This window comes from Cannabis sativa, chromosome 6 (genome assembly GCF_029168945.1).
Source record: "Cannabis sativa cultivar Pink pepper isolate KNU-18-1 chromosome 6, ASM2916894v1, whole genome shotgun sequence".
Classification (NCBI taxonomy): Eukaryota; Viridiplantae; Streptophyta; class Magnoliopsida; order Rosales; family Cannabaceae; genus Cannabis; species Cannabis sativa.
In genome coordinates, this window is record NC_083606.1 from 16,327,997 (window position 1) to 16,339,087 (window position 11,091).

General features: G+C 31.1%; 1 protein-coding gene across 1 annotated transcript; it reads right to left on the reverse strand.

Annotated features, from left to right (window-relative positions):
• Positions 1-6,555: 6,555 nt before the first annotated feature.
• LOC115695957 (uncharacterized) lies at positions 6,556-8,088 on the reverse strand. Its single transcript, XM_061117129.1, has 2 exons — positions 7,943-8,088; positions 6,556-7,000 (listed from the first exon to the last, which is right to left on the reverse strand). Exons 1-2 carry the CDS (start codon positions 8,006-8,008, stop codon positions 6,806-6,808), a joined length of 261 nt encoding a protein of 86 aa, XP_060973112.1. The 5' UTR covers positions 8,009-8,088; the 3' UTR covers positions 6,556-6,805.
• Positions 8,089-11,091: the final 3,003 nt, after the last annotated feature.

Consider the following 11,091-nt stretch of genomic DNA (forward strand, 5'->3'; position numbering starts at 1 on the left):
AGAATTTATTACTAAAATTCACTAACTTATTAATTCTTCGTTGAATCCACGCATAGAACTTAGAATTGCACTCTCAGTTATATAGAATGCTCTATATGTTCCACCATATAGACACATCATTAGTTATCCATTGTTATAATCCTAATGTGATCAGTGATCCTCTATATGAATGATCTACACTGTAAAGGGATTAGATTACCGTTACACCCTACAATGTATTTTATCCTTAAAACACTTGACCCCGTATAAATGATATTTCAGCTTATGTGAAATGAGTACTCCATCATTTATGTTCGTTTGGTCAAGCTCGAAGGAGATCATCCTTTGCTTACTATTTGCCAGATAGAAGCTATAGATTCCATGTTTATGCTAGCGCTCCCACTCAATTGCACTACCGTGTTCCCAAAATGTACGTATCACCCTGACCTAAAAGTAGGCTTAACTAACAAATCAAAGAACACGAATATCCTTTCAAGATTGAGCCTAATCATAACAGGATTAAGAACATTTGATCTAGGATCAACTAGGCGATATTGACTTGAATAGATATTACGGTAAGTTTAATAAATCTAAGTCAAAGTTCAATATCAGTCCCTTCCGATGCATACTCCATGCATCCAACCTGAGCCTTACTTTAACCAATGCTCTGGAAAGAACATAGCACTTCTCCAAATGCAAGTAAACTCTGTTGTAGATTATCATATCAGTAAAACCCTATGTTTGATAAATCTAGGAAACTTTATTCACATAGTCATGTTTACTTTCCAATGTGTTGACGGCACAATAAACAGGATCAAGTATGTGAAAAGGGTTTCAGATGAATTTATACATTATGTACATATAATCATGAAATAAATCATGTGAACCATGCAACATTAAATGTTATTTCTGATCTATATTAATAAGTAAATCTGATTATTTTGAAATGAGTTTTATTTAGGGCATAAAACCCGACAATTAAATATTTAGAATTGGCATTTAAATGGTTGAATTTGAAAATTGGCATTTTTGAGAAAATCAGATGCAGAAAAGATAAAACTGCAAAATTACAAAAAGTGAGGCCCAAATCCACTTGTATAGGGCCGGCCACTTTTGTAGGAAATTTAAACTGATATTTTCATTATTTTAATGCCAAATAATTAAAACCTAACCCTAGTGGAATGCTATAAATAGATAGTGAAGGCTTCAGGAAATTTACTTTTAAATTTTCTATTTTTCCTTCAGAGAAAAACCTGAGCCTTCTCTCTCCCTAGCTGGCCGACCACTCCCACTCTCTTTCTTCCCTCTTGAATTTCGAAATTCTTAGTGTGAGAATAGTGCCCACACACAGCAAGTGATACCTCAACCATAGTGAGGAAGATCGTGAAGAAAGACTTTTAGCAAGAAGGAGTTTCAGCATCAAAGATTCAGAGAAAGAGATCCAGTTTCAGATATTGATAATGCTCTGCTAAAGAAAGGAATCAAGGGCTAGATATCTGAACGGAAGGAGTCATTATATTCCGCTGCACCCAATGTAAGGTTTCCTAAACTTTATATGTGTTTATTTCATCGTTTTAGAAAGTTCATATTTAGGGTGTTAATCAACATACTTGTGAGTAGATCTAAGATCCTGGTGAAATAATTTCCAACAAATATATCAAGTCATGATAATTAGACTGATGAATAGTCTATTAATAAATTAGACGACTTGTTAAAAAGATACCAGGAAAAATGAATGATATATTATGGTTATATCTATTTGACCATTATAACAACATGATGAAGTTGTCATGTACATTTTATATTATACACATCATTGAATTGATGATAGTGATTCCTGAAGAAATATAAAGTTTGATAAACATAATAGTGACCCCTGAAGAGTGTATGTTTTGGAGAATAATATAATTATATTATTCGTGTATATAAAAATGAAACTTGTAATGATTATGTTGTAATGAATTTACATTACCTTTTGAAAGTTTCATTGAAATATAAATTATAGTGAACCTGAAGTTCATGAATTGAATTATTTTGACATGATCAATCATATGCAATAAATTGTCAAAGAATTTGACTAAATTTTGTTGAAGAACCAGAAGATTCTTCTCATTGTTAATTTATAAGGCTCAAAAGAAGAATGTGCATATATTTGCACATAAAAAATATTTAAATTATATTTCTTTAATAATCTTGAGCCATTGTTAGATTTTTATTGCATAGTTTCTTATCGATGTGATAAGATTTTATGATCATGCATTTCCAAAATGTGTAAATTTATGTATTTCTTATTATACACGTGTGACTCATTCTTAGAAATGAATTAAGTTCATAAGTATTGAACTTGAACCTGAAGTTCAATGTCATATAGTATATATGGGTTTAAATAAATATTGATTCATTGTGATATATTGAAATCCCTACAGGTGTATTAATATTATTAGATATCACAATTTTTTTAAAATTCTCTCGATCAGGGGGAGAGAAGCAGTTGGGATCGATGATAATTTTTGAAAAATGATCCTTGCACAAAGTATATAAGAACAATATAGTTCAAAATGATATATACCAACTGCAAATCAATATTATTCAAAGTTGAGTTAGAATGAGTTGAAAACGCCTGAAGCGTAAATGAACAATATAGAAATTATTAATAAATGTTCATTTGATTTAACCTGAAGTTGTTAAATATAGAGGTACTCATAAAGATACCTTAATGTTATAAAGTATTGCTGATTAAAATGATAACCGTGATGAAAACGGTACTTGAAGAGACTACCAAGAGAAGTTAGACATAACACATTTGATCATAATTGAATCCCTAAAGTGATTCTATATAGGTACCTATAAATGATAAACATATTTGAAAAATATGTAATTTAAAGAGATATCTATAAATTATGTCAATATGGGAGGAAATTATCATATAATTTTTGTCGACAATAAATATGGAATGTGTGCATATGCAATAAACTAACATGAGATAGCAAGGATCATGGTATTAGATTTGTCGAGAATCATCGACATATATTTTGTTTTTGGCCAAAATATTATGACGCAGTCCAGGCAAATTTACTCACATAAAGTGAAGTAAGACCTGTAGGGTGTGCAAATAAATATTTCTTATGAGAAATTTGCATATATGTATTTGTACATAATGAATTATTATACAAAGTTTGCATAGACATGAGATTGATTGAAGTAAGACTTAAATATTGAGAAAATATAATCATGATTTGATTATAGCCTGGAATATATTTTATGAGGATTTATAAGCGTCACATAAATGTTGCAACAAAAGTTATTCATTTGGAGCTCCTAAAATAGTGAGAATTTGAAATAAGCCTTATTTAAAAATTCTAGAAGAATTTAATACATGTCTTAAGTGATATAAATTATAAGTCGCACGCACTATATGACAAAGATCTTTGTATGAAAAAGACATGTAAGTAAATTATTGTTTGAAAAATATGTATGGTTGTCTATGCAGTATAAATACGTAAATTATACGTTGTGATAGACTCTTGAAGAGTTTTTGATTAATTGAAGAACAAAATTTTATTTCTTTTGTATTTCGAGAAATATTAATGTATAAAGTTTGTTCATTAGTATTGAAGTCCTGAAGTACTTCATATGTATCAAGAATTATATATATATGATCATTTGATATGGAAATTAAGATCATACAACAAGATGGAACAAATATATGGTCTTGGAGTATCATCATTGTCACAAATGAAAATTTATAATACCATTAATGTGTTATGTTCATATCTACTTGAAATTTTAAATTTTAGTATGAACAAAGTTGTGTACACGCATGAATGATACAATTAGTTAGATAAAGACTAATATTCCACGAACCCCTCATCTATAATTTAGAAGTCCATAGATACTCTTGAAGAGTTATAGAAAATATATGATCAAAGATTGTATATGATGATATTTTGAAAGTGATAACAATAATCTTATGAGATATATTATCACCAAAAGAATTATGGATCATATGTGCATGAGGGGGAGACATATTCATGTTGCACTCTTTTTTCCTTAGCTCAGGTTTTGTCTCACTGGGTTTTCCTGGCAAGGTTTTTAACGAGGCAACTTGCAAATAATTATGAATATGAAATATATATTGTACTCTTTTTCCCTAGCTCAGATTTTGTCCCACTGGGTTTTTCTGGCAAGGTTTTTAAAGAGGCAACTATAAATCATGTTAACATACTTGCATTTTATGAAGCAAGTAGAGAATGTGTGTGAGTGAGATCATTGACATAGCATATTCGAGAAACATATAGATTGCACTCAATAAAGAAGTATCAACCCAAGCAATTCTCTATGGATAATACTGCTTGTATCGCTCAACTAAAAGGAGGTATATTGAAGGAGATAGAGTTAGAACACATTTCACGAAATTCTTCTTTATACGCTTTAAGAAAATACATATTGGTGTTCAACATATTTAATCAAGTGTCAATCTTGTAAACTTATTCACAAAGTTATTACCAACATCAAAATTTGAGAAGACGGCAGATAAGATCAAAATTCGTCGATTAGAAGATCTCCACAAATGCTTAAATGAGGGGGAGTTAGTTTACACTATACTCTTTTTCCTTTGATCAAGTTTTCAGCAAGATTTTTAATAAGACAGTTATTATGGACATCCAAGGGGGAGTGTTATAAATATTAATAATTATGTGGATGTCCAAATCTTTTATTTATTACCATTAATTGTAATCAACATTCCTCTTTTTTTTAGTTTCCCTTTTTCTTAGTTTCTTAATATCTCACTCTTGTATTTGTATAAATAGGGGTTCACCCTATTGGAATAAACAACTGAGAAATTCTCATTCACTTTCTCTTTCTCTCTTCTTTTTCTTCTTCTTTCTTCTCATCTATTTTATATTATTTTATAACAGATATATCATTATTATAATAATTTTGACAGCATAAATATATATATACTAATTTTATTTAAAGTGTATAGTAGTTATATTAAGAAATAACTTAGGGAAAATACCAAAAACATGGGTTTTCATTTGAGTTAGTCATGGGAAAAGGATTCGTTAGACTAATATTCTGTGATGAAAAGTGGAGTTCAATGGAAGAGAAATTTATATTTGAATCGGGTTAAGATTTTAGGGGTTTAAGTTATATTTATATTTGAAAGTTAAAAGAGGGTGTTAACTTTTATTGTTAAATTTGCACGTAACATATAATCAGAGAATTTGAAGGAGTGTTTTGCGTGAAAATCACAAGGAGAAAGACGGAAGGAGTTGGAAAATTTAACCCCATTAACCTCAGCCAAAAAAAAAAATTTGCTATTTTTGAATAGAAAACTTTAAAAAAAAAATCACTCAATAATTTCTCATAAACCAAGAATTCTGTTATATAGGCACATTTTATATAGAATAGATATAAACTAGGAAACAAACTGCGCTTTGCGTGCGGTTTGTATTTTATTTAGTGATCATTAAGTCATAATAATATATCAAATTTCAAATTTTAGTATTTTTAATATAATTTCTTTTAATAATAAGAATAATTATTCTACTATTTTTTTTTACGTAAAAAACAAATTGATATTGTAGAAAATTATCATACAATTTCTTATCTTAAAATAAAAGTAAAAAAAAAATATTTTCAAAGGTTAAAATTAAAACAAAAAAAATTAAAGAATCTTCACATAAAATTGAGGTCTAAAAAGATAATTGATAAATCTATAGAAAACTCATCATACGATTTCAAAATTATTATCATCGTCGTATCTCATTGTTGTTGCCACTATATTCAAGGTTGTTGTCATCACTATATCTCACTTATAGTTGTCACTACATTGAAAACTGAGTCATCACCGTATCTCATTTGTAGTCGTCACTGTCATTGCCATGCTAGGTTTGCCATCAACATAAAATAAATCAAATAATGAATAATGAGTTAACTACTATAGAAAAAAAGCATTATGTCACTACCTTATGTCTCAATCATTATGAGTTGACTACAATGGAATGAGTTAAGGAAAGAATAGATAAAGATATTTAAAGCAATTTTAAAACAAAAAATTAATTACCAATATTGTTATATATATTTTTTTAAACTCAAAAATATTAATGTAGAGATGTAATATCAATTATTTCCAAATATACATTTATAGTTTATACACACATGCATCATCAATAAACATCATCAAAGTAATAAATTTACAGTTTCGAGAAAAATATGCTACAATTATTTTAGTATATTATAAATTATAATCATAGTATTAATATTCACCATAGTATCTCTATAACTTATAACCTAACAAATCTAATTATTAATTATGTAAAAATGAAAATACACCCTAACAAATCTAATTATTAATGTATTATGTAAAAATGAAACATATAAATATATGGAATATTTTTTAATGGGTAATAAGCATTAATTTAATTAATGGGTAATAAACATACATATTTATATATATCACGAGCGATATATTTTCACAATGACGGAAAAAACATGTACTTTTCTATCTTGAAGCACAACAACATTATTTCATATATAAAACTTTTTCTCAGAACTCTCTCGAAAGGCAACTTTTCAAAATCTAGAGATATTGTCATTCATAATGTGATGTAGTTAGTCTACTTCAAACTGCTTTGTTTAACACAATGGACAACAATTTACTAAAACCACTTGAACAAGATCCGAATTTTGATCTGCTTCTCTTGTAACACAATTTCTTATTTTCCCTTAATAAGGAGAACCTTTAAAGTTTAAATCCATGAAATATGAAGGAATAACATCATGAATATAACAAAAAGATGATGCACAAAAACAGGTGTACTTAGATTGAGCAGTTCAGAAATTTTCCCATTTCATATTCAGATGCTAATTGCTCCTTTTGAACAGGAGAGATGCCAAACCCATCCTCCATCCAGGGGTCATCGAGTGCTCGGGTTTCTTCTGTACCAGAGATGCCAGACCTGCCTGCAAGCCTTGGCCGAAGCTCATTTCCTGCTTGTAACTTGTTCCTAAGGACCTGGAATCAATGCAAATAACAATCTTATTCGTACATTGCAAACATGGGATTCTAATGTGATGACATCATTTACTTAAAGACTATAAAGAAAGACAAAAAGTGATACTTGCAAACGGTAAAATCCTCAGTTCAGAAAACTACTATTTTTCATTCTTTTTCTTCTAATCTTTCGAGAAAATTAGTCGCACAAGAGCCGTGCTAAACTAATAATGGTAATACTATGACTGGTGACCATTGATGTCTAATCTTTAAGCAGCCCATTCCATATTCAATATTCAAAACTCAAAACTACAAGGAGCAACTTCAAGTAGATTTTATGCAATTAAATCATTAAGACTATAGCCTATTACCAAATATGAAATAAATTCTAGCCAAAGTCTAATAAGCTTTCATAGGCTTTTGATTCAAACAGAATATATGATGTTCATATAAGCCTTCACAATGATTATTCAGTATAACATTATTTGATCCCAATCTATAATGGCAAATGCAATAATAAAATTGGTATGAACTAGTAGGCTGAGACAATCACTCTAACCCAGATATAAAATATACTCTATAATCAACAAGATTGAACAAAGCAAAGCAGGCCACATCAGTCGAATAACAGATTAAAAAAAATACATATCAATATGTATAACCAGATATGCACCAAATAGATATCAATATGTATAATTTCAAATGCAATCAAATTGGTATGCACCAAATAGATGAAAACGATTAATTACTGCAATCTTTATGTGAGCCTACAGAAATATTGCATAATAAGGAATTAGTTTGTAAACAGGAATACATTCAAAAATTGAACAATTCTAAAACTAACACAGAAATTTTAACAAAACTCTTTAACATAACTGATTGCAGAACCCATAAACAGTTTAAGGTGCAAAAAGAAGAAGAAGGGTCAAATGAAAAGGTAGACATACATAGGAGGCAACGGACCTTGGTAAGCAAAGGTCGAAACGCCTTGTCGTTGCTTGTGCTTTGGATTGGCTGTGCAGAGCACATAAACACGTCCGCGGCGTTTAACTGTTCTACAAAATTCACACATTTTCTTCACTGATGAGCGCACCTTCATGTTGATTCTGTAATAGAAACCATCAATCACACAATCAGGATACAAAGCCCAGTAGAGCATAATAGCACCAAATCAGTCTGAAAATAAAAATTTATAATAAGAAAGCAAAATCCCCTAATCATATGCTCAAATCATGTTGGAATTTGGGATAAGATGCATGGGATTCCATCTCAAAACCAATTAGCAATGAGAGGAATAGCCTATTCATCTTATACATGACAATTTGTTTCCACACATTAGCAATGTGAGATTAACTCTAATATACCCTCCTCAAGTTTAGACTTAGAATGTGTGGGCATAACGAACGACCTTTAACAGACTACATGGCCGAACGTGACATTTGAAAGAATCACACAAAGCCAAACATCGAGAAATTTGTAGGTGTACATGTCGCGAAATTTGTAGATTTTGAAACATGCCAAAGCTCCCAATACTGAAAATTGGCACACATTAGCCGAAAGGTCCAAAATAGAAGTTAAAGGGGAAACAACAAAAGTTTTTTTAGTTTGGCTCGTCTTTTTGGACCGAAGGCACTTTGGGCTCACAACGGATCACAATGGGCTTTGATATCATGTTAGAATTTGGGATAAGATGCATAGGGTTCTATCTCAAAAGCAATTGGGAATGAAAGGACTAGCCCATTCATCTTATATATGACAATTTATTTCTGCAAATTAGTAATATGGTACTAACTTTAATAAATCACAAAAGAAAACCTTGTTGTGACAAATAGAACTCAGAAGATAAAGGGACATAGTAGTTCATGCTAAATTCAATACTCAATCTAGGACCAAGAGGGTGTGAAAATTTTCTACGATGGTAATTAGAAACCTCAATTGGGATAATTATTCAGACCTAATATCAACATAAGTGAAACCCAAAAAACAAAATTCTTCTTAGCTACAGTGAATCACTAATCTCATTTCCCATGCATTCTCAACACCAGAACAGTAAGAGAGAAGGTAAGAGACAACTCAATACCAGCATATACATAATAATGCATTCATATATAATCACAAAGTAAATACACAATAAGTAAATTACCATTATTTTACTAAGGAACAATAAACTAAAGTCTTTAACGAAGGAAACCGTGCGAAACAAAAGTATAAGGGTTAATATAATCTGTAATTTCCAGGAAATCAAAAACCGTATTCTTTTTTCTTTTCTTCCATTAACTCCATAAGATATAGATACGGTGGGGAAAGAATAGTAGAAAATTGATAAAGAAAAAGGAAAAAAAACCTGAATCTGCAGACGAAGGATGGGTTGCAGCGAGCAGGAGGCGACTGTGCGAGAAGTTTGCAGCGATAATCGGTGCTTGGCGGTGAGGAACTCACAGGGCGGTTGCTTTAGAGAGATATTGAGGACTATCGAATAGGGTTCTTGTTTAAATGTTTTAGTGAGTGAAGGTGCACACGAAGAATATGAAATCAGCAGTCATAATTTATAAAATATTAATTTTATTAGGAATTTTTACACAAAATGATAATTTTTTTTCTTTTAGAAAAGATAATTATATAGATCATAACAATTATATTATAGTCTTAAGTGGAGGTAGACAATCCTCCAACTAAGTACATTTTGTATTCACCGTAAGAGTAAATTAGCCAATAAATAGACTTCAATATTTGCAAATCGATATACATGAGATACCTGAGCTCGTGGGAAATTGGATACAAGAAGACGAATATCATTTAAGATGCCATGGAAAGTCGAACGATAATTAGCCACATGTTGAAGACCTTGAAGAATCATTAATGAGTTTGTTTCAATAAAATGGATAGAAAAATCACAGCGAATAAGCCATTGGAGGCTGTGAACAATGGCTAAAGCCTCCATTTCCTCTAATTTAAAATTACTTGAGATTGGTTTTGAGTAAGAAGCAATAATGTTGCTAGATGAGTTTCTTAGGATAGCACCAATTCCAATAATTCCATTAGAGAGACCAATGGTTGCATCCGTATTTAACTTCAGTCGGCTTGAGCGAGGAGCTAGCCACTTCTATTTATCTTTGCTGCGAGAAACTTCCATTGCAATCTCTAATTGTGGTAACAGAGAAAGGGTAGCTGATGGTTTATGCACTCTTCTATATTCAGTTAAGAACTTTGTAACAAAGCTGAGAATTAAAGCAGCAGGCTTAGCTTTTTTACCATGAACTTCAGCATTGTGTTCAAACCGGATACACCAGAGAAGAATAATGAACTGCTCAAACTGATCTTTGGGAAGCTTTGTTGATACATGAATTAAAAAATCTTTGCTACTCATCGTTGAAGACAGGTGATAATCGAACACCACATCAGTAGATTCCCTTACTTCTTTAGCACGGCTACACTAGAACAAGGCATGATTAATTTGATCCACTATGATGTTCACAAATTATGCATCTTGGATCCGAAGTAATATGCCTTTTATTAAGGGTTGCAGCAACTGAAAACACTCCATGAAAGACTTTCCAAGCAAATATTATAACTTTAGATGGTATTTTCAAGCTCCAGAATGATTGCCACCAATGATTAGCAGAATTGGAGGGACTTATTTCATCTTGTGCAGCCATGTTCGAGGCAAACTTGTATCCTAATTTAACATCATAGAGCCCAGTTGAGGAGTAATACCAAGTAAAAATATCATCAGATGGAAACAAGCTTAAAGGGATGGTGATGATGCGATCGATATCCAATTGGCAAAAGTTAGCACAAAGTGTTGTGTGATCCCATTGTCGTTGAGATGTAATATAATCAACAACTAGTAATGATAGATTACATCCCATAAAAACAAGAGGTTTGAAGAAAGAGTGCTCGGTATCCAAGGATCAAATTTGCAACTGACACTTAGACCAGTACCAATTCTAAACCGAAGGCCTTTCTGTAGCAAGTCTTTACCCCAAACAATGCTTCGCCATGTCAAAGATGGTGACCGCCCTTCTTTTGCCTCTAAAAATCATCCTTAAGGAAAATATCTATGATGTAGAATTTTGCCAAGAAGAGATCCAGGATTGTCGAAAAGTCTCCAA